At 46.6% G+C, this 23,930-nt stretch overlaps 1 protein-coding gene across 2 annotated transcripts in view; it reads right to left on the bottom strand.

The window, feature by feature from the left end:
* Window positions 1-18,684, bottom strand: part of TRPM8 (transient receptor potential cation channel subfamily M member 8) — an 88,824-nt gene extending 70,140 nt beyond the window's left edge. For both annotated transcript variants that reach the window (XR_011439535.1, XM_070269495.1), the window contains exons 1-5: window positions 18,602-18,684; window positions 11,598-11,722; window positions 8,019-8,092; window positions 1,674-1,830; window positions 562-739 (exon numbers count right to left, since the gene is read on the bottom strand). Coding sequence is in view for 1 of the 2 variants with exons in the window: in XM_070269495.1 (XP_070125596.1) it covers window positions 562-739; window positions 1,674-1,830; window positions 8,019-8,092; window positions 11,598-11,714 (526 nt within the window). In the remaining variant the exon portion in view is untranslated. The remainder of the gene's footprint in view (window positions 1-561; window positions 740-1,673; window positions 1,831-8,018; window positions 8,093-11,597; window positions 11,723-18,601) is intronic.
* Window positions 18,685-23,930: the final 5,246 nt, after the last annotated feature.

The following is a 23,930-nucleotide window of genomic DNA, read 5'->3' as shown; positions in this document are numbered from 1 at the left end:
TAATAAAAAGTTAAAAAGAAAAAGAAATGCTAAGCTGAACATCTGTAGTAACAGAGCCACTGTTATTTATTTTGATCTCTATCATAGACTTTCGTGGCGCTGACCACCTCACAGGCACTGTCACTATTTCCAAAATAGCATCCTTGATCTCAAAATTAAAGAGCAAACGAATTAAACTTTCCTTTTGGAAAGGAATCTCCTTTTCGCCAGAGTATTCCGGGTAAAATATTATATGCAGAAATAAAATGAAAACCTTAGAAGATTAACCGAAACATAAAATCACCCACAAGGAAGTACCTTAACGCTGATTTTAAAGTTACTTTGCGAAACCCCCCACCATGTGCCAGAGCTCCCTGCCTGTCCATCATTTGAGGATCTCTCCTTTAAAAAGATCATGATTACTCATATCTTTCTAGAGCATCTGGATCCTGCGCACGAATTGCATTGCCAATTTCCGTCTCCGAAGAGGCTGCGCAGCCAGGATGGACTAACTGGCTGGCGCAATTTCCCAGGACCTCAGGGACCGTCCGCAATTTCCCGGACCGCAGGGACCGCGCGCACCTTTCGACTGCGCGATGTAGATCAGGCGGCTGAAGATCTTGCGCATGCGCGGCTTCAGGGCGAAGTTTTTGGCGCCGCCGGTCACGGAAATGACAAGGTTGGGCGTTTTCAGGTGCCAGTGCTGGGTCAGCAGCTCGTAGAGGGTTTCCGCGTCGGTGTCGCAGGACAATCGGATGTACTGTGGGGGAGAGGGAAAGGACAGGGTGGGCTCTGTCCACCTGGCGGTCGGGGTGTAGCCGCTGCCCTGCCCCTGCGGGAAGGGGCGAGGGGAGGGGACCGCAGCTAAAGAGGGTCCCAGGCAGGGAAGAGCAAGGGAAGCAGTAAACTAGGGGACGTGGCTGCCACTGAAGGGCCCTCCCAGCCATCGGGAGAACTTGGGACTTGCAGGCAGTGGGGCACCTGAGAGGGCTGAGGTTTACACCTGAGGGAGCCCTCGAGCGGTAGGGTCGACTACAGATGGAGGAAAAAGACAGGCAGGGAGAGCTGTGGGGCGGCAAGCGATTCGGTGACCCATCCTGCGCCAGGGGCCCTGGGAAGAGACAGCGGTGGACGGAGCTGGGTCACTTTCTAGGGCTGCAACCATGGGGCCTGGGGACAGGAAGAGTCAAGGCCCAGGCTTCTAGCTGTCTGTGGATGTTTCTGCCATTGAGCAGAGGACACGGGAGAGTTTAAGAATACGCACTCTCCAATCCTTAAACATTGTTGTCAAACCTCGTGTAAGAGCCTGCCATGTGGGTGTGCAGAGGGAAATGTCACCTTATTCGGGGCCATATGTATTCTCAAGAATGCCATACACCAAACTAAAGGGGGTGATTCACAGAAGTGTTCATTGGGCCTTTTGTAGCAGTGGGGGTCACCGTGGATGCTACATGAATGCCTGCAGTGTTCGCAGAAAAAGGCTGCTGGGCAATCAGCCAGTCATCGTCTCTGGAGTTCTCCAGTTGCACATAATCTAATCACAGCTTTTGACTTTTACAGGATTTATCTTTTTCTGCAACAGTTTTTGCATTGACTGCCCATCTCTCCCACCTTCACGCTATTAGACAATTCAAGGTGGCCCAAGTTGTGTTGGTAAATGAATTAGCCAGCTCAAGTAGAAAGCCATTGCTTACTTTCCCTTTCCTCCCCAGAGTCTCAAACTGAATATCTCCAAAGGCATCTGTTGGAAATTCTTTGGTGTGTTTCTTGTAATTCCATTTCTCGTTTTGGTTGATCTGCGTGCCTTCGATGTGCTGGCTCTGGGCATAGCCACACTTGCACACGTTTTCCCTGAGCAGAATGATATTCACAGGAAGGAACGGATTTCATTAAACTTACTTAAATAGTTTGTCACGTTTTTAGAATGTCACACATTATCAGCTTAAATAAACGCAAAAAGAGATTTGACCATCAGGTCTTATTTTCAGACCATTTGCATTATCTCAGTTGACTGTTCAAAAATTATCTTGGTGTTGTCCCCCTGTTGTCTATTGTCTGTTCACCAAAAAGCTGGCTCTGTGTTGAGAACTGAGATATAAGGAGAGCAGACCCTGCCCTCATGGAGTCTGTCCTCTACATAAGTGGACATGAGGTTCTTGTGGGATAGAGTCTTAGAAATCTGGAGACTATTTATGCAGCTTCCTGCATGGTTTATAACACACAGGAGCCCTGGGGCAGGCCTTGGTGCCAGCCCTGCCGGTTTGCCTGGCCCATCACCCTCTTCTGAAATGAAGCAAGCCTTCGCCATGGGCTCTACTCCCTGGAGAGAGGTGGTCCCCTGGCAGGAGCCCAAAAGGTTCCAGAGTTTAGAGAGACCATCCTTTCACTGCTGGACATCAGCTGTTTGGGAGACTGAATAATTTCTTCTAGACAAGGACAAATTGTGCAATAAATGAACACAATTTCTTCCCATTAACAGTGCAATAGAGCTAAATTTGTTTGTTCATGGACACCTATGCATGATAGGAAATTGGGAGAGGATGAAAAGATAGGCAGTAAGAGGTAAAACCCCTTCCCCTTCTCCTCCCCAACATACTGTAATCCTTCAAGAAACGTGGATTGAAAATCCACCTGGAGTCAGACCTGGCCGAGCTCCTCGCATCCAGAGATTAACTGAATGGTATTCCTGCCCTTGGGCTTCCTGTGATCTCTCGGGCATAGCTAAGTACAACACCAGGCGGAGGGCAGAGAGGAGCAGACAGAACACCTCCTTTATCCTTGCACAGTCCCTCTCCTGTCGGGCTTGCTGAGAGGGTTGGAAATGATGCAGAGCATCCCGCTGGGACATGAGACATGCCCTGGCAAGTGCCTTGAGGTTATGGTGGCACCATATGTGCAAAGCAAGGAATAGCAAAGGCAGTGGCAACAGAAAAGAAGCAAAAATGCAGTAAAAAAAAAAAAATCAAAAAATACATTCCGTGACTACTTTGGCCCCTCTCACCAGGGCCATATTGGATTCTGAGGGTTGTGGTCTCCAAAGGGATGAACAAGAACCACAACAAAGATCCTAGCGTGGCCAAAGCAGCTCTCCCTAGGGAGACACTGCTCACCCTCCTCCTGGTTTCTTTCTGCCTGTCCCACCCACGTGCTTCTGCATCTCTCCCTGTTCTCTCTCCAATCAGTCTTTGGACAAGATTCAGAAGGGGGTCATGGCCAGTGGAGAAGGAGAACAGAGAGTTCTGTCCCAAGGAGGCTGGAGAGTGGCCAAGTGGGAGACATGTTTGGCCACTGAAAGAGGCTAGAGGGGCAGAGCTCTCCTTTTTCTGAGAGAGCAAAGACCCTGGAGCAAGACAGGGCCACCCCCAGTGGCTGGCCAAACTTCCTGATTTGCACACAACACTCCCAGTTCATACTTGTTGCCCTAGTAGGATCAGTACCTCCATCTCTCTTATCAGTGTCCCAGGTCCCACAATAGTGAATGAATACGTTCACTGGTCTTCTTGCAAATAGTTTGTATCCTCATCCAGCCTGAGTAATTTTTGTAAAGTAGGGATTTTTGCCTTCCAGAAGATGGGCTTAAGTGTACATGGCTGTCATGACCATGAACATGGCTGTTCTCAAGATCTTCCTCCTCACTATTGAACTTGTTTGATAGATGGCAAGATGTAGGATTAATTCTAAAAACACCCTGTGGTGGTAGATCACGTTTCCATTTTACAAGATGATAATAGTGATAAGCATTTGTGTGACTATTTCTAAAAACATAATAGGAGCAGAAACTACATGCTTTGTAGGCAAGGTTTTGACTGCACCAGAAGCAGATGGATTCCAGTGGCGGCCAAGATTCCGCTACCTGGATGCAGCTGGCTTCAATTGTGTCACATGGACCTGGATTTACTCTGCTGATAGAGATCTTTTTGGAGTACTGGAAGCCCAGGGTAACTGCCAAAGCCATTCAACAAAGAGATTTTATAATGAGGCACAAATGCATCCCAGTGGGAATCTTTGAAAGCATCTCACTCTCTTATGGGAGAGGCTGCCAGTGATCCATCAGTGTGGGTCCCTGCTGGAGAGGATACATTTGACATGGACCCTGGTGGGACTGTTCTCACTCTTCAACCTCAACGACACAATTGGATCAAGACAAGCCTGTTCATATAACCGGATCCTGTGGCACTGTCCACAGTTGATGGGCCCAGAGGTAGGAAGTTAGTCCAGGATTGACATAGGAATCCCTTTCTTGGGAATTTTGAGTTACGACAAAAAGAGCTGTTCCCATGTCTCCAGGTCTAGACCTGGGACATGGAGGATCCAGGCAATACAGCACAGTTGTATCTGCACAGAGAAAGAAGAAAGCAGGTGTGCAGGGAGAGGTGGAGATAAAAGTAGACAGGACTTCTGGAGTCCCCGCGTGTTCCGGCCATGGTTCCACTCATCCCACATGCTCAGCCACTTCTCTCTCTTAGGATCTGTGTGGCATTCCTGTTTCCTTATAGTAAATCCCCCCTTTCAGGTTTAGCTAGCTTGAGTTCCTTGTAATCAAAAGTCTTAATTACTATAGAATATGGAAATTATCAGTATTCAAAATATGTATCAGAACATTCAATATTTTCTAGAACTATAAAAACTGAGCTAGAGCCTGGATCCAAAATCACACCTCCAGCAGCACTCTTGCCTCCTTTCTGGAACAGTTCCCCGGGGCATCACTCAGTTTGGCCAAGAAAAACAGTCAGCCATCATTGATCACAGTTTCCTGGGTCATTTCTCTTACTCAGTCCCAGGCATTTCCTGAGCCGAGGGTGCTGCCCATGGTCTCAGAGTCCTCCTCATTAGGGTCCAAGATGGCTTCCTCTCCCCTCTCGTTAGCTTTTACCACCCCACTATTCTCTGGGGTCTGTCCACACCCACCCAAGCTCATTGCAGGGTGGGGAGAGAATTCCCTCGCCCACTCGTCCTGCTACAAGTGAAGATAGACTCTTGAGCCTTTTTCCTTCTAAGGGTAGGGCTGTGTCTCAGGGGACCTTGCCGGAGAGTTGTTGTGGCTCCATCTTCATGGTCTGCAGGCTGGGCTGGTAGCCCTCTAAGCATCAATTTGCATGAATTGCTTTACAAATGGAGAAGAGACAGAAGGCATTAGGAACCCAGATACCTGGAGGAGGGATAGAGGTGACAGAGAGGAGAGATGAAGAGGGCAGGAGAACAGCAGGTCCCCAGTTCTACCTCTCAGGCCAAATCTGAATCTTATAGAGCTACAGTGTCAATTAGGTAGTCACTAGCCACGTGTGGCTATTCAATTTTATATTTAAATTAGTCAAAATTAAAATTAAATGAATTCAATTCCTTGCTTGCACTAACTGCATTTCAAATGCTCAGTAGGCACATGTGGCTAGTGACTACCATTTTGGACAGTGCAGATATAGAATATTTCTATCATGGAGGAAGTTCTGTTGCACAGAGCAAGTACAGCAGAAGTAGAGTTCTTCCAGTTTCTACCTGGAACCCAGCAGGGCTGAGGCAGTGAGAACTGAAGAGAACAAAGGCATATCAGGGGCTTACAGCCTCAGGAGTGCCAAGAGAGGGCCACTGAGCTGGGTGGCAATGTCTCAGAGGGCATCTGCAGCAGGGGCAATGGTCGAGCATCACTCTCCGGTGACCAGTCAAGAAATAGACATCCGAAAGGGGTTAGGGTGGAGAGACATGGGTAGTCTGGGCTTAGCACATATGAGACAACTCTGGAGACTTTGGACAGTGTATGTCAGCTAGTGTGGCAAGCAGAACAAAATTGGGACAGAATATTGATAGTCACTTCATCTGATTCCCTTGCATGATGGGTAATTTAGATTATACAAAGTATTCCCACTACCTGTGGAGAAGTAAAAATAATAAATACAGGGAAGTTCAAAGAGTATAGAGTCTTAACCCTGGTCTTCAACCTTCTGTCCATCTGGGACGGGAACTGGAAGACTCTGAGGTGTTCCTGTCCTCTGCTTGTGTTGTTGAGCGCAGGGCTGCTCACCACATCTCCCTTCATTCTGGCCAGACTCAAGCTGAATCAAGCAGCTAAGGTGGACAGCTCCAGGTTCCCTACCTTGCATCCATTCTGCTGGTAGGAGCACCTCAGTTTCCCTTTGAGGAATCATCCCTTTCCACACTGGGTCCATGTGGACACATATCCCAAGCCTGGCCAGTCAACACTTTCCATCCCGCAGCTCCAGGAATTAACTCAGAGACGGGCGCATGGCCCCAGCCAGGCCAATAAGAGCCATGAGCATCAGCCCAGGACTTTTGGTGGAACTGCTAGGAACAAGGCTCCCTTTCCCACCACTGGCAAAATGGTAAGCTGATAACATGTAAGTCAAAGATACGGTGACCATTTGGTAACCACTTGTGAAGAGCCTACCCACTCAGAGAATAGCAGAAATGACAGGTAGAAAAGACAGGGTCTGGGTGACGTTGAGCCCTGGATCTAGCTGTCCTTTTCAGCCAGTAATGGGACCACCTCTCTCACCTAAGCCAATTAGATTGGGTATCTATAGGTAAGAAATTGCTGATGAATACCGTCTTAGAATGGGCAGGAGCTGGGGATACAAAGAACATAAAACCTAGGAATCGGAAAGCCTGGGTCCAACCTCTCATCTGTCGCCCACTGGCCACATGACCTTGGGTAAAATACTGAAGGCCCCTGGGCCTCAAATGTCTGGTCTGTCAAATGATAACAGCAGCTACCTGGCAAGGGGGTTGTAGAATTCATAATAAAGTATATAAAGTCCCCGTGACATAGTAAGTACCCAATAAATATTTGTCAAACAAATGAATGCACCCAAATGGTGTTTTCTGTCAGTCAAACAAATATATTAACAGAAAAATCTTTCAGTGAAACATTGGGGAAATAAGTAGCTGATTCATAGAGTTTGACTCATAGAGTCAAAATGACTCATGATGAATAAGTTTATATCAATGACAAAATACAGATCTCTTAGTTTTTCCAATTCATTTTCTAGTTCACATGAAATAAGAAAACACATTTTTTGAGAACCTTTGAGGCTCTGAGGCACTGTGGTGGGTATTTTATGTGTTGCCTCATTGACTCCTTCCCATAACCCATGAGGTATGCTTTGCTAGAGTTTTAGCATGAGAAAATTGGGTTCAGAAAAGAGAGTAATTGGCTCAAGGTCAAGCAGTGGGCAGGCAGCCAGACCAAGGTTGGACCCAGGGCTGATTCTAAAGTTTCTGCTCTTGCTCATTCTTACGTCCTTCGTCTGTCCACTGCCTCCCTTCAACAAAAGGTCAATGCTTTGATTACAAACTACAGCAGCAACTATCCAGTCAGTTAATAGCTGGGCTCTTTCTTCTATCACCAGGAGACAAAAGACGGGGCAGAGAGGAACGAGATGAGAGGGCGGTGGGCTAACGTTGTTTCATTAGATCTCGGTGCACCTTCTATGGGAGAGACCAGCAGTCAGTCCATTCACTCACTCACTCATTAAGGAACATTTATTGAGGACCTCCTGGGTACAGAGCCGCTGGGGGCTGCTCCCCATGGCTTTTGTAACCAGCCTTGATGTTTCAAAACACTAAGACTCAGAGCAGAGGAAAACCCAACTAGATGGCAAGCCTCAAAGTCAACAAAAGGGAAGGACAGCCTGACAGGGAAGCCGGTCAGATTGCCATGGGCGCCATTGGTTTCACCTGCCACCTGCTCTAAACAACCACATGCATTGCTGTGGCCACTCAGGTGGGCTCCCAGGCTCGTGGGACTATGGAAGGGAGCGACAGCCTCTCTTGGAGCCTTTACCAACTATTTCCAAAGTTAAAAATATAAAACGAAATGATGTCACTCTAGGGATCAACTGCAAGCTACTTGCCAAATTCTTCCTGCTCACACACCACTTCTGAGAAAATTCTTCTACACACCATTTCTGAGAATTGCAAGATGAAAACAACTTTAATAATGAACTAGCAAATATTTGTTTATTTGTTGCAATGGTTTTTAATTATTTATTTTCAGAAGCAAATACGGAGGGAAAATAGATGCTTACGTGGCCTTGGAATCTTTGGTAAAGAAGACACATTCTCGTTTCTTAAAATTTGCTTGAATGAAGTTCACCAGGTCCTTTGGAGAAAGAACATTGGACAGCACATTACTAATTGATGCTCACTCACTGCTGTTATTAATGAATAGTAAATATGACCCAGGCCTGTTTCAAAGGTTTTAAGAATTTACCTTATATCCATAGCATCCAGCATCTGTTCATGATTTTAGAGTACACGGTTTTTAAAAAGCAGCGTACGTTTAAATTTTTATCACTGAATGCAAATTTTTCTGAAAGTTACTTGGAGTTGTCTTGTAATAAACGTCATCATAGACATGCAAATTATGTGTTTCCATCTCTAAGGCTACTGGAGGAACATGACCATTTGTTGACAGGTGAGCATAAATAATGTTTCAATGCAGATTCCCATTCTTCCTGTGCTTGCTTTTCAAAGAAGATATATTCCAAAAATTCCTTCCTTGGTTGTATTTGCTGCTGCTTGGGCAAGGTGGAAGGCATATCCAGGACCTCATTCTGACCACCAACCAAAAACCTTTATAAACCTAAAGCTTCCCTTTAGTTGAAAGATGCAAACGATTTGGAAACAGATGAAAAATACTTCCAAAATACCCACACTCCTCAAAGTGGGAGAAGATATTTGCAACATGGATTAATATCATAGGATTGGTAAATAGAATGTATAAAGGACTATAAATCACTAAGAATAAGACAGACAACCTGATGGAAAAATGGTAAAAGACAGGAGCAGGCATTGAATGAAACAGGACACGCGACTAAGCTATGAATGTGTGAAAAACTCAAGCTCATCAGCAATGAGGCAAATGTGAAGGGGAACCACAATGGCATTCCGTTGCACACCCACCGGGCTGGAAAAATTAAAAAGGCAATTGACACCAAACATGGTGGGGGGGGGGCCAAAGGAAAGGGGCCTCATGCCCACTGTGGGTGGGTGAGTAAATTGGTACAGCCGCTCTGAAAAATCGTCTGCCATTGCCAGTAAGGTTGCGCCCCTAGAAATGGACCTTGTGGAGAGAGAGCTAGGGTTGTCCCGTGAACAGCCTGCAAGCTCAGGTGCCTGGCAGTGGGTTGTCAGCTTTAGGAGGCCGTCTTGCCCCGGAGAGGAGGGGCTGGCAGCCCAAATCCACTTCCCTCGGGTCACCGGGCGTTGGCAGCTGCAGTTCTCAGAGAACTGCACGCAAGTGTGGCCTCCCAAGTCAGGCCACCGGCACCAAAGCCACCCCTGACTCCATGTCCCCTACAGCAAGGCCGTCACCAGGCGTGCATGGCAGAAAGGGGATGGGGGGCAGACTCTCTCTTGGAGCAAAGTCTACAGCGCATGGAGCAGCCTCCCCTCTTGCCACCCAGCATACATCCTGAGACATCAGAGAACAAGGGCCGCCTGTCCCCTTCTCCCAGCCCTTTGAAGGAGTTTCCCCATAAATCCTATGGCTTAAACCCAGACGCAAACCTCATCCTAGGATGAGGGAAAGGGGTTCGCCTTTAGCCACCAAGCCTCAACCAAAAGAATGTTTTCCAGGGAGCCCGGCTCGCACGGCTGAGAATGTTCAGAGTGGCGTTGCTCCCAGGAGCCAAGCAGGAAACCCAAATGTTCACCCTCCTCGAACTGGATAAACTTTTGCACACGATGGAGCGCTGCACGGCGGTGAAATGAACCAGCAACTGCTGCACCCATCCACGTGGGCGAATCTCAAAGCACGATGCTTCCCAAAATCAAACTCACGAGGGAGACATTGTATCACGCCATACATCAAAAACAGGCAAAGCTAAACAACTTGTTTAGGGATAGATATTCAAATGATAAAATTATAAATAAAAGCAAAGAATGAGTGACACGGAATTCAGGACAGTGGTCACCTCTGACAGAAGGTAGGGACCCCAATCTGGGGGGTACATGGAGGACTTCTGAAGGCCTGGTGATAGTCTGTTCCTTTAGGCTGGGTGTGGGTACTGGAGCGTTTGTTTTATTATTCTTCCTTAAGCTGAAAATTTACATTTGTGCATTGTTTTCTAATAAAAAAGTAAAAAGCACAAATAATTTCTACATTCCTCTTAAGGCAAAAATTTTGAAAACCTGCAATGCCCTTTCTTCCTCATAATATTTTCTCTCCTCTTAACTAATTTTAAGTCTACTTAACACAGAGGAAGAAAACTCCACAGACGCGTGAGCTTGTGAAATCAGTGATCGTGAACGAGGGGTGGAGATAAAAACTGCTTTGTTGCTAAAAGTTCCCTCGGAAAATGCGTTTTGCAGACGTGTGTGTTCTCAGGGACAAACAGGACCCCCCAGAACTGAGCTGCCCTTGGGTGGTCCCAGAAGTTCTATCCACAGGGCCGCCTACATTTCTGAGTGGGTGGGAAGGCCCTCCAGGGTACCCGTGGGAACCCACAGGAGCTTGGTGAGACAGCGAGCCGGCCTTTGTCCATCTCCCAGAGACATCAAGGCCTGGGTCCACGTGCCATCTAGAAAGGGCTTTCCTGCCCAGCCAGCCGTCCTTCATTGCTTGAGGATGAAGGAAGACAGCACGAGGGGGAAGCAATGAGAGGCCACCACTGTCCTTTGCCCACTGTGTATTTCTCACAGGGACAGGGCTAACATCAGACCAGGTACAAAATCTAAGGAGATGCTCCGTGTCCAGGTGAGCCAGTTCAGGGGCGGCCCCCAAGAGATGGATCCTCCTTAAATACGCAAGGTGAGGGACAGAATTTTTGTCTGCTTGTTTGTTTTTTTACAACTCTCTGATGGATCACAAAGTCAGCCCCCACGTAACCACCAATCAGATCAAAATCCTGACATGCCCAGCACCCCAGAAGCACCCCCACTCCTCATCCTTCCTTCTTTCTTTTTTCCAAAGCTAGTCACTATCCGGTCTAACACTAGTCAAGAGGGAACCGTGGTGTCAGACTGCAAGGTTGTCTTCATTTCCGGACAAAGGAGGGTACTCGCCATGACCTGTGAGCAGAACACCTATGAGAACAACTCAGGTGTCAGCAAGGACAGGGGTGGGAGAGGCAGCCCCCCCAGCTGAGTCCCGCCCATCCAGTAAGCGATAACTGGGTGCATCTATACGTCCTGAAGGCAACACGGATGCCAGCCTGGAATGAGAGAGACGGATGCCCCAGAGAAGAGCCAGAAGCTATGGCAGGAACAAAAGTGGACCCGAACTGAGACCCTGGCCACAGAGTTGAAGAAAAGCACTTAGATTCAAGAATCATTTCTGAAGTGAATCGACAGGACTGGAAGCAAGAACACCAAGCCTAAAATAGTAAATGAATATTAAAAGTGCAGCACTTAGAATTTCATAACAAATACACTATTTAATAACTTATTACGGTTACGTTAACAACCTTTAAAATAGGAATGCTGGAAAAATGGCACAGACAAGGAAATGCTTATACATTCGACAAAAATAGCTCAACAGGAGAAAATACTATATGTTGAGATACGATCTTTTTAAAGGAGTATTGATCCCCAAATAATCTTAATTGCCAAAGCCATGCCTTCTAACATGATGGCGGCACGGGTTGGGCGCCACTCCGACTTACACTTTCACTATAGGACACGTCTGTGCTCCGCGACGCGCTGGAGTACAGGGTACGGGTGCTGTCCAGCATGCCGTTCCTCCTGTTTCTCATGCTGAGCCTGGATCCCTCAAAGGACATCTCTTCTCCTGTGGAGAATAGGGGGAGGCATAAGTCTAGGCTACAAGCAGTAAAAGGGCTCCATGCAAAGCTTTGTCACAAAGCCCCTACCCTCCACCGTCTCCCCTCCGCCATTTGCAGAGTGCCCCATGCTCTGCTGGCCACCCCATGGGGTGATGGTACCCCTGCCCCTGCTCCTCTTGCCTCCTCCTCTTCATCTTCCGAGACCCAGCTTGAGTGTCTGTCCTTCAGTAGCTCTTCCCTAACCCTCACGCCTGGGGCAGGGCCCTCCTGGGCACCCCCTCTCCCAGGGGGGCTCATGCACCACAGACTACCACACAAAGGAGGTTCGCAATAGCTACTTCCAAGTAAATGAGTAAAAGAAACTTCCAAACTAAATTACCAGCAGCTTGTATCAGCTGGAGGATGAGAGGACGTGGCCATCAGCAGGGGAGAGGAATCCCAGCCCTGAGCCAACCAAGCGACGGGGGAGAAGGAGCTTGATGGGCCGTAGCAGTAGGGCCAGAGGGTCAGGGTGCTTCAGGTCACCCTGAGACTTGGAGCTGGCATGTCAGCCCCAGGGATGCTGGCAGTTCCCTCTCAGGCTCCAGAGCAGGCCATTAGCCCAGCATCACAGATGCCTCAGCTGCCGAGGAGACGCTCCGGGGCTGCCCCCTTGCTCTTCTCAAGCTCAGATGCTCCCATCCCGCACTACAGGAGCTCGCCATCCACAGTGTCTCCCAAACACTAACTCAGACACAGTTCCAAAGCTGCAGACAAAAGCCACCCACGGCCTACCCCCTGTTGTCCACAGACACAGCACATTTCTAAAGCGAAAGCACCATCCTTCTCCTACAACCTCACCTCTCTGTGTCTCCATGTCTCCTCTTGGCACCAAGCTCTCCCAGCTGCTCATGACTCCCCTACCCTGTCCCCATCACATCCAAGCGGCAGTCCCACCTCCTTCTCCCCTCACCAGCCTCTCCAGTGGCCCACAGTTGCCACCTGGGCCCTGCTCCCAGCCTGACAGTGCCCACCTCCCTCTCTCTCCGGGCCTGCTCCTCACGTAGGCCCCGCCTTTCCCATCTGCGGTCCCACCCTCTGTCCGGAACCCTCTTCCTCAAACCCTCTCCATCTGGTTATTTGCTGCTCATCCTCCCGGGCTCACTTGCGCATCCTTTCTTCCAGGAGGTGCCCTACGATACCAGGATTGGGAAGGTGCCAAGTTACCTATTCTTGTAGCATCTTCTACTCCCCACCAAGTCGTGAGTGTCCTGACCTGTGTCATGACCTGTCTGGCCCTGTTAGCTTGCTGAGGGCAGGGACCAGATTTACCGTGTCTAGCACAGCGCACAGAGTAGATCTCTATAAATATTTGTTGAGCAAACAATTTAAATGAATAGATCACACCCCCTCCCACCCTCCAAATCCTCCTTCGGTTTGCAAATTACTTCCCCACCGGCTGCCCTAAGCCCTGGACGTGGAAAGACCTAAGACTCACCACTCAGCAGCACTGCCCCCGACCCCTCCGTCCAGATCGCCCGTCCAGGCCAGGCTCAAAACTCTCCCACCCCAAACAGACCAGAAGCTTCTTTAAACCTCTCTCGGAACAGTTGGTCTAGGCTGTTTAAAACAAAGAGAGCTTCCTTTACTTCTCTCCCCAGGCATTTCAAAGAGAGGCTCAGAGTATTAATTGCTACTTTACATACATTATGGCAAAACCACAAATCAATCTTGCAAGGTCTTTACTGTGATCCCCATACAGCAAATTGCTTCTGAGTCAGGCCCTGACAGTCAGGAAATGATTTCATTTGCCTCACAATGAAATACTGCTCATTGCATCGCAATGGAAAAAGCGTATTTTTACTTTTTAATCACATTTCAGTTAAATGAGAAAACCGTGTAAGATGCGTGGCGAGTCGCCCTGTTCTGGCATCTCAAATGCCTGCATTAGGTATTAGTTTCTCACTGATTTTCCGAGGCCAGGTGTATTCAAGTTGACTAATTATGAGTCGAGGCATTCTTTATGATGTCTTCCATGATGAGTATTCCAGGTAGACCGTTTATCAATCATCTAAACATATTCAGGAGCTAAGGCTTGAGTGTGAAGGAATATGGGGCATTAGGAGAAGGGACGTAGGGCCAATGACAGAGGTGAATGGTCAGAGAGGCGCCAAGGAGGGCCCGGAGAGTGAGAGGAGGTCCAGAGAAGACCCCAGAACCTCAGGAAGAAGATCTGGTCCTGAAGGGGAGTGAACTGGAAAAGTGAGACGACAACCTTGAAACCTCACTAAAATTACCTCTTGGATATTACTTCTTTCGATGGATCCAATTTGCAGTTTTTGGCATTCACATAAAAGAGGCACTGACATTCCACACATTTGGAGGGAGGTAGAGTATAACGCTTAATCTCACGTCTATAATGCTCGAGTCTGGGACAATCCTCTTGCTTTATCTTAAACTCTATCTGAGCGTATTTCTCTAACGTAATGGAACCCTCAGTTAGGAGTAAGAAAATGAAGTCAAGAAAATGATGGCGCTCAATGCAGACTAACCCCACCGAGGGGACCTCCCTAATAGGAATCCACCAGTAAAGGCCGTCAAGCACACGCCATGATGTTGAATATGATATCTGATGAGGATGATTTCACGTAACTCACAAACTCAGTTCACTATGTTATTCTACTTTTAAAAGATCGTAGGACGGGCAAATGTGTCAGGAAAATTCTAGCATCATACCACAAGCCAGAAATTCAAAAGTCTGGGCAAAAAGGAAAGAAGGATTTGTCTTTAATAATGAAAAATACAATGTCAAGAGGGATTCAAGTAAACACATCAAGAAACATCTATTTGTATAATCAAACTGGGAGGGAAATGAAGACCGTGGTGGTACAGAAAAAAAGCAAAACAAAACAGAAGCAGGGGGTTGGGAGTCAGGAAAAACCAAGCATGAGGCTGGGCTCCACCACCGAATGGCACCTTAGTCCCTTTGGGTCTCAATTTCTTGATCTCTAAAAAAGTGTCGCCTCCCCATGGATTTGTTGTGAGGATTAAAGAGGACAAGCCGACAGCAGGCTTGGCAAGGTCTTTGAGTAACATAAATGTTAGTGCATTTATCATTACTACCATTGCTAGTATTAGGGCTTCATAACAAGAGCAAATAAAAGCAATGTGGTGATTCGGCCTTCTCCCCTCCCTCACTCGGTACAGAAACTTGTGTTTCATCTGCTCAGCTCCCCGGCTGCGTGTGGGGTGAAAAACTGGGAGTAGCCCAGAGAAGCTAAACAGATTTACATTCAAAAGGACCCAGAGACAGACACAAGCCTGTTTGTGGGAGGGTGCTAGAAATTGCACCCTAATCTTGCCAGGAGCCAAAGCCAGAGGATGAACATGGTCCAGTGCAATCTTCGCAGCATCCATCAAGCAAGATCAAATCCTCGTGTTCTGATACGGAGGCTGGTGCACAAAGAGCTCCTGCAGCTAGGGGCAGGCCGTGGGGAAGATGGGTGTGACTACAAAGGATCAAAGAGGGGATCTTTCTAGTGACAGGACTGTTCTGTAACTTGATTGTGATGGTTACACAGATCTGCTTGTGCTAAAATTGCATAAAATTATACACACACAAATGAGTAAAATCGGAATAGAGCCTGTGGATTCTATCAACGTCAATTTCCTGGTTTTGATATTATATTATGGTTACATGTGATGTGATCATTGGGGGAAACTGCATGCATGGGACCTCTCGGTACTGGTTTTTCAACTTCCCATGAATCTATTCTTATTTCAAAATAAGTTAAGAGGAAAAAAACTCCTCTGTAAAAAGAACACTGGGCCACACAGTGGGAAACACCCTTGACATAACCATGCAATACCCACTGCGTCAAACTGTGTGGCTATTTCTTATAAAGTCCTGAATGAAAGTTGAAGATATATCACTAAGGTCAAGTTCAATGGAAGCCATTCTATGGCAGGCCCAAAGGATGGGCCCACAGGATAGAAATATCTGAGATTTTGGCCGGATTTGGGACCTATTTGTTTTCTTTGCTTTCATATTTTCACCAATATTGCAATTATTTTTATTTATGGTCCTTATTCTCAAAGATCGCAGATGAGTCTGATAAAATTAGTGGAACCCTAATACCCACCACGTAGGTTAACGCAGTAAAAATTAAAATCACGATGAACTCTGAAATGCCATTCACGTTTTCAGACTACGCAATGGATGGTGAAGATGTTGACCGCCATATGGATCAGGAGGGACAGGAGTTCCGTGCGAAAGGCTGACAGCTTCTCCAGTTTGCTGGTCAGGGACACATGTGATCATCCGGCAGGCTGAATCCCTAGGGGCATCCCCAAAACTCAGACCAGTGCCTCCCCCCCAAAATACTGGACACATCTGGGGTGGGCCACAGATTCTGCATCTCTAACAAGCCCCCAGATGCTGCTGATGCTGCTGGTCAGGGGTCCCACTTTAGAGAACCACTGGGCTAAACCAGGATGCTATGAATAGCACCGATGTCTTAGGGGTTATTTGTCTCAACACCAATATCTCCCTCATCTTAGGCTGCAATCAAATTTTCTCAAAGCTTACAATCGAATCTTTTTGCAACACGAGCATGTATGTCATTGACGGGATGCTTAAGAGGTGGTACCATATAAATTTTGGTCTAGTGTTCTTCTGGGGTTACACCTTGAATTTATGAACAAGACAATTTGTCCTGCTAGCACAGGAAACATGCACCCTCATCAGGCCAGGAATACGGGCCAAACACCAGGAAAAAGTAACAGCTAGGTCTTAAGTAATGCCTGTTGTGAGCCAGGCACAGTGTTATGCTCCCTACATGTGCCAGCTCTTTCAATCCCCCCATGAGTTACATGAATTATTATTTTCCTACTTAAACAGATTAGGAAACCAAGGCACAGAGAAGTTAAATAACTTCCCCCAAATCACACAGCTGATAAGTGGAGGATACAGGATTCAAATCCCAATAGGCTGGCCTGAGAGCCATCCTTAAACTTCAAGCTACTTTGTGCTGTTTAATACCTCTTTGTGAAAAAAACAGATTATCATTTTTACTATATTAATACACCATGAAAAAAAAATAAAGGATTAGAAACCTCATTTTGTTGATTAAGGCAGAAGTTGGCCTAATGCTATTTTCTTATTGATGCTCGTGAATAATTTTAAATAATCTAGAAGTCACCCATTAACAGAATACTAGTGTATCCTGAGCCCATTGCAAAAAAAGGGAAAAAAAAATCAGTCTGCTATGTTATTGTCCTAGGACAAGAACGACATTTGGCATGTTTTTAAAATTACCTTCTAGCCCGCCTGTCGCTGTGGTCCCATCGGTCCTAAGATGTCATTTTCAAACAAAACGGATAGTTCTAAGTCTCTCTAGGGTAAAAAAGGGTAAATAAGAAGCTCTCCATATGTAACACTGAACGAGAGGAACTGATTGTTCGTGCTCTGATGAGAATGCTCCAAAGGGCCCATACCAAACCCCAGACATCTCCACTCTTCGTGCCCATCAATTATTCACCTTAATGATGAGTGTGACACTTGCAGAGGCTTCAAATATAAACGACACCGTCGGGAGAAATCTTCTCAATTCCCATTTTGGCACGAGCCCTGCAGTGGTGCATGTAAGAGTTACAGGGACCCGCAAGGCTTAATGTTTACCTTCGCCCCCACATTTCACGCACCCCTAGAGAAGAACTGAGATTTGGTTTGTTATAGGCACGATCCTGTTTTTCTAAGTGCCACATTTTTGTCAGCCACCCTTTTAAAATTTGAATTGATGGATAAAACCTGGGAACATGGCAAAAGCCAGTGGAGGCTTCTGAAGTCATTGGTCCCAGTGTATCCCACCCACAAGAGTAGAGGTGAGAGACAGGAGGTAGGACTCAGGCAGCAGATGATGCTGAAAGGTGCTATTTGCTGAGTCTCCTAGAATATGGAGAGAGGCAAGGCGGCCCCACGATGCCCTATTGTCTTCAAAGGTGCTAAGAATAGCATCAGTTCTTAAGCAAGACAAAAAAAATGAATAATAGATGATAACAACTTTGTTCCACATTTTAAAGAGTTATAAATCCAAAGTCACAACCTTGAAAGAAAGTTCTTTACACGCTCAAGATATTGACAAGCTGAAACTCTTATCAGAATAAGTATGTTTGTATCAGCACATACGGCACAGATTTAAGGAAGAACCATTTCCTTACTTTCAGCTTAAGAATGTTCACACTGAAAAAGTCAGCATTGGCAATAATGGATTCAAAACTAAATAGAAATAAAACCTTTAATTATTCATCCAACCCCTCAATGTTTCTCTCCTGCTTCTAAGTAATACAAGTGACGAGCATGTTTCAGAGGCTGACAAAACTAAAGGAACCACAGTATGCAAAAATAAGTCAAATGCACTTTTCTCCTTTTACTATCAAAGAATATTGACTATTTGAATGAATTCTTTCTTGAGGTTAATTTATGTTTCACCATGGTCTTTATTTAAGAAAAACTTGGTTTTTTATGTTCCCCAAAGCTTGAGATAATAGGATTGGTTTAGATAGTTGCAGAGTTAAGATGCCAGCGACTTTATTATTAAAGCTCATTCGAGGAAATTTGTGACTCTGTCGATCAGGGGGAAAAAAAGCTGTAATTATACTTGAAATCGTTCAAAAATCTAGCAAAAGTTTCTAAATAAGGCCAAGTGACTACGAAATATATCTCATATATATTTTGCTCATCCCCACAGCTTTTTGAGAAATTTCAAATTTTGTCTTCCTTTAGTTTCAAATCTTCATAGAAAAACTGAACAAGCGCTTCTCAAACAGGCTATACACGTATCAATTCTACAAGTTACAACAATCGCAACATTTACGGAGACAAAAAGCAGAAGTGAATAACATACCGATGGAGGTTGGTCAGGCTGGATTTGCTTGCCTCCAAAGACTCCGCTTGTCTCCTCTTCTTGCAGGAGGGGAGAGCTGTTATAACTTGAGCTTTCTCAGCCCCGCCCTCTTCCCTGAGGTTCTTTGAAGAGGAGGAACAAAAAAACTTAAGCCCCTGGAAGAAGACTCTTAAAGCCACGGCACAGGATAGCAATTTAGCAATTGAATATGAGTGAGGAATGCATAATTATAGAACAGGATGTTTTAAACGCTCATAAACTAAGAATACAAAATTCCCACTGTTGGCTTGCCAGTACTGTCGTAGTATTAAATCGTATTAAAATTTAATTTCTGCAATTTGTGGCACATTTTAAAAACCACAAATGAAATAGGAAATGTTCATTATGGAAAGAAAGGACAAAATTAATTAATAGGTTATAAGCTTTTAATTAAGATGAGGAAAAAGTGCTTAAATAGAGGAAATTTAACAAACCATGTTTTTTGTAGATTTTGTTAACTTTCTCCATACCAATGTATATTCGCTATTGGGCTAGCTAGGCAGGGGATGGAGATGGCATGCAGGCTCAGCAAGGCCAGCTTTATTAATTTATAGCAATGTCCATGCTCCTTTTAAACTATATTTTGCCTCCATGAAACTCCTCTAGAAGAGGAAAGTAACAAATGCCAGCAGGCAACTTTGAGTCATTTTATTTAAATGTTTTTTAAACATCATTTAAATAGTTTTGTTATAGCTAATGCTCCTTGAGTGTTGGCTATTACTTATTTCTATTATATATTTATACAGGAAGTGTATGCTGCAGGCACGTAGAAAAAGGGGACTATAATTTTTAAATTGATTATACAGGACATACAAATGCAAAGGGGTTAGAGATTAAACACGATTTTCAAGGGACAATTTTGTAAAGGCAGAGGGATTTGAGCAAGATCTGAAAGGAGAGATAAGATGCAATTAATTATATTGCTGGCTTCTACAGAGAGCATCTTCAGTTCAGAGAGAAAAACTCTTTGACAAAGAGAAACAAAAAATTTAGGAGAGGGGTCACAAACTCAAATACTCTAGGTCAGCCAAGTCATGACAATGAATGGAGTGACCAAGTGTGAGGCCATAGGGAATAGTAAGGACTGTGGAAAATTGGAAATGACAGGTGCTGCATCTGAAGGAGGACCCATGTGAGAAGTGATCTAGCCAAAATGGAGAGACAATTGGAGAAATCTCAAAACTACCCTTCACGCAGATCCTAGAACTAAAAACTCTCATATCCCTAAGATTTCCTCCACTAGACCCCATGCACATGCACATACAGACAGAGCTAATAGATCTGGTCCTCTCTTTCCTTAGCCTGCAGTCTGCAGCATCCTTCCAGGTATTTTCAGAGACATAAAGGAATTGGAAAGCAGATCCTAGAATCTAGTTTGAAAACCAAAAATATGAAGTGGAAAAAACTTGAAAGCTAGAACACTGTGGAGACTGAAGTGCAACCTGCACACTTATACGCCATGAAGGAGTACTCCTTGTGCAAAGTGACAGAGCAATGATCCCAGGCTGGCAGAAAGAAAGCTGATGGCAGAAGGGGAAATGAGCATGAAGTGGGAATGACAGAAACTGGGTGAAGAATATTTTCATCAGATGGAACATTCTAGACCCATTACACATCTTGATTTGAGCTATATTTACAGAAAAAGTTTCAAAATACATGTTGCCAAGTGATGGATGTAGGTTACAGAACAGGGTATACAATTTCATCTTGGGTTTGAAATATACCTGGAGGGAAAGAACCAATGGGTAAGGAGGCTGGCTTGGGGACCTGGGTAGAGGGACTGTGTTGAAGAAGCCCAGATGGGACGGGAGGGACGTCAGGGCACTGAAGAACAAATGAATGACGTCTCAGAGTCCTGGGCTGGGGGTCCAGATTTGATTTGGTGAGTGATCCCCTGAAGATCCTCAACAGTGAGAGCAAGAGATCCGTGTCTGCTGAAAATCACAAGCAGCATGAACCGGAGGGGTCAGTGCTGCGGGAAAGGAGAGTCTCCAGGAGGATGCAGTCCTATGAGGTCTCGGGAAAGCCAGTGCCTTCCGAGCGTGGAGAGGACAGGGCCAAGCTCCAGGCCTGGAAGCTGCGCCTACTGTATGCTTCTTGCGACCATGGCTCATCCTTGCTGCTTCCCCCAGAACGCTGGATTCGGCCCCTGTTGTGGGCTAAATTGTGCCCCCCCCAAATTTACATTTGAAGTCCTGGACCCCAGTACCTCAGAATGTGACTGTATTTGGAGATGGAGTCTTTACAGAGGTAATCAACTTAGAATGAGGCCATAGGGTAGGCCCCGATCCAACATGACTGGTGTCCTTAGAAGAAGAGATTAAGACACCGACACACACAGAGGGAAGACCATGTGAAGACACAAGGAGAAGACGGCCCTCTCCACGCCAAGGAGAGAGGCCTCAGAAGAAACCAACCTGCTGACTTGACCTCCGACTTCCAGCCTCCAGAACAGTGAGGAAATGAATTTCTGTTGTTTAAGCCCCCAGTCTGTGGTACTTTGTTACTTTGTTAAGGCAGCCCTGGCAGACTAATATAGCCCCCATGGTCAGGTGTAGAAGGAGTTGTCAATCCCTCCCTCGGGACAGCCAGGACCACCATGGATACCCAAGGGAAGAGTAGAGAATTCCCTTGGGGGCCTTTGGCATCATCACTGCCCTCCCCCACCACCACCACCAGCCCAGCCTCCGTCTACAGCACTGCACAGCCGAGCGGGTCCATCTGAGGAGCGGCAAAATGGGCTTTCCCTGTAACTGTTAGAAATATTGGGAGTCAAGTGACCCTGTCCTGGTCTCAAAGCAGCGAGACTAATTAAGCTAGTGTGGACTTCTCTCATTCATTTTCTGATCATTAAACCATCAAATTCTTTGTTCCATCCCAATTTTCATTCTAATTCCAAATTTGTTTGATCCACAACAAATAAAGTATCATCTGGCTTAAACAAGTTCTATTCAAATGTCTTCAGTAGGTCCTGAAGGTCTTAAGTGAGTGGATCCTTTCTATAAATAAACACCCTCATGCAATGGGAGGAATAGAGACGGAGATGGAGATGGAGGGAGAGATACAGATGTATGGGTCTAGATATGAATGTATAGGTGTAGACGTGTAGGTGTAAGTATATAGAGATATGTAGGTAGAGGTCCAGGCGTATAACCTACAAGTTTGCCATTTTATCCAAGACTTAACAAAATGCCCAAATTCCTCTACCAAGGAAAACATGAGATTTTTTTTTTTAAGAATTTTTCGATGTTAGGTTGCTGCATGATCCTTCAGCACCAGAAGGTGGCTTCCCTGAGCAAAAGCAGTGCCCAAGGTAGAGACAGTTCATCCAACTACACCCCAAGGCAGGTTTCATAGGTGGATAATGACGCTAGCCTGGCGTGTTCCTCCAGACCCTTCTTTGTCCCACTAAGACAAGCAGAGCCCGTCCGCATGCTCCCTGCTGAATCCGCAGACCCAGCTTCTCAGCTTTGCTTTCCTATTTTCTGTGCTGTGAGAAACCATGTCAAAATGGAACGAACTGGAAATGGATAGAGGTGACGATTGCACAATCATGTGAATGCACTTAATGCCACTGAACCGTATACTTAAAAATGGGTGAGATGATGAATTTTATGTTCTGTGTATTTTGCCGCAATGAAAATAATTTTTGAAAATGTTGAATGAGACTGCTGTGGGTTGGAACACCGGCTCTAAGCTTTTGCTAACTGGGGGAGCTCAGACAAACCACTCAACCCCCAGAACCCCAGCTCCTGCTCAGTCAAATGGGGTCCTAACACCTGCCTCTCAGGCTGTGTCAGGATTTTGGGGGAGAATCCTGAAAGGACCAGCCATGGTGGATGTTCCATCCTTATTAGTGTCCTTCCTCCCTCCGATCTCTTTTGTCCCTCCAACCGAGTGTCCAGGTATTTGCGGTTTCGCTTGGCAGATGAGGGCAGGGGGAAGGGACCTTTCTCCCTGTTCCCAAGCCCCCACTGAAAGAGTGTGAAGCCCACCCCGCATCCATAGTGTGCCCCAATGTGCTTCCATTAGTGTTTCTGGGTGGGTGGCCCATGACAACTTGCATCAACATTTCAGGGGCACAAGTTGAAAATGACGCTTTGGCCCCACCCTAGACCTGTCGAACCAGCATCTCCAGGTGGAGTCAGAGGAGCCTAACCACCCTCCAGATTTTGAGAACTGCAGCTCTGAAGAAACAAGTGCCATCGAAAGAAGCACCATCACCTGGCAGGAGCAAGGAAAAACAGCCCACGGAGTGGCGGCAAGTATGCTGGCCTGGGGCAGAGGCCAGCTGGCAGGAGCTGGGCAACCATACAGAGAAGGGACCTCACTCCATAGGGGGCGCTGCCTGATTTTACCCCCAAGGCTCCTTGTCTACAGGGAATGGAAAAGGTCAACATTAGAACTGTTCACCCAGAGCTTGGGTTCCTTCTGTAACATGGTGGCTCTGAGCCACTGCAGACCCCATGAGTCATGGGAGATATTTCTTAGCCACTTGTGCCTCCAAAGACACTCTCTTGAAACCAACGCTGTCCAGCCCACCTCCAGCACTCGGGCAATCCCAGAGCCAGGTGGCCGCCACCCTCTAGCCCTACAGGAGACACACAGAGGCCGTGGAACACACCCCAGACATCAGCAGGTGGCCAAGGCTCTCGCTACAGCTTCTTTCCATCTCCCCAACCTGCTCACTCTAATTTCATCTTCCCTCTCTCAACTCCCAGCTTCTTGGCCCACTGGGGGTCACCTCCTCTCAAGGCACTCAGGCCGGGCTGTCCCCAGTCCTGGAGATTGTGCATAGCCTCACATGGCAGCCCTGCCCTCTGGCCAAGTTTGTGCCACTGGAGCTGGCTGGAAGGAGGCAGCCTCGGGTCCAGGGCAGGAAAGGCCCACTTGGGCATTACATCGAGTCCGCCCTTAGTGTGGAGGCTGCACTTGCAAAAGCCTGTGAACTTGCTTCCCTGCCCCAGACTGTCTGCGTGAAGCTGGAGTCCCAAGTCAGGCCCAGCTTTGCCTCCTGACCTGGAACTCAGGCTTCCCCCGAGGCTTGGGTGAGGAGAGGAGCCTCAGGTACTAGCTGAGTGGCCCACACTGCAAGAAGAGGCCCCTTCCCACTGCCAGAAACCCAAAATCGGGCAGCCAGAGGGAGGACCATCAGGGCCCATTCTGTTCCTCCCACTGAATGTTAGCCCTGGCCAAGCAGAGGAGAAAATTGTGCACAGTGGTAGCAACCAATGGAGGTGGAACCTGCCCCCATGTTAGAACTCAGGTTGTTCAAGGGCATCGGTGTCTC

This window comes from Equus caballus, chromosome 6 (assembly GCF_041296265.1).
Source record: "Equus caballus isolate H_3958 breed thoroughbred chromosome 6, TB-T2T, whole genome shotgun sequence".
Classification (NCBI taxonomy): Eukaryota; Metazoa; Chordata; class Mammalia; order Perissodactyla; family Equidae; genus Equus; species Equus caballus.
The sequence above is the reverse complement of the archived record's forward strand: the minus strand, read 5'-3'. Positions and strand labels throughout refer to the sequence as shown.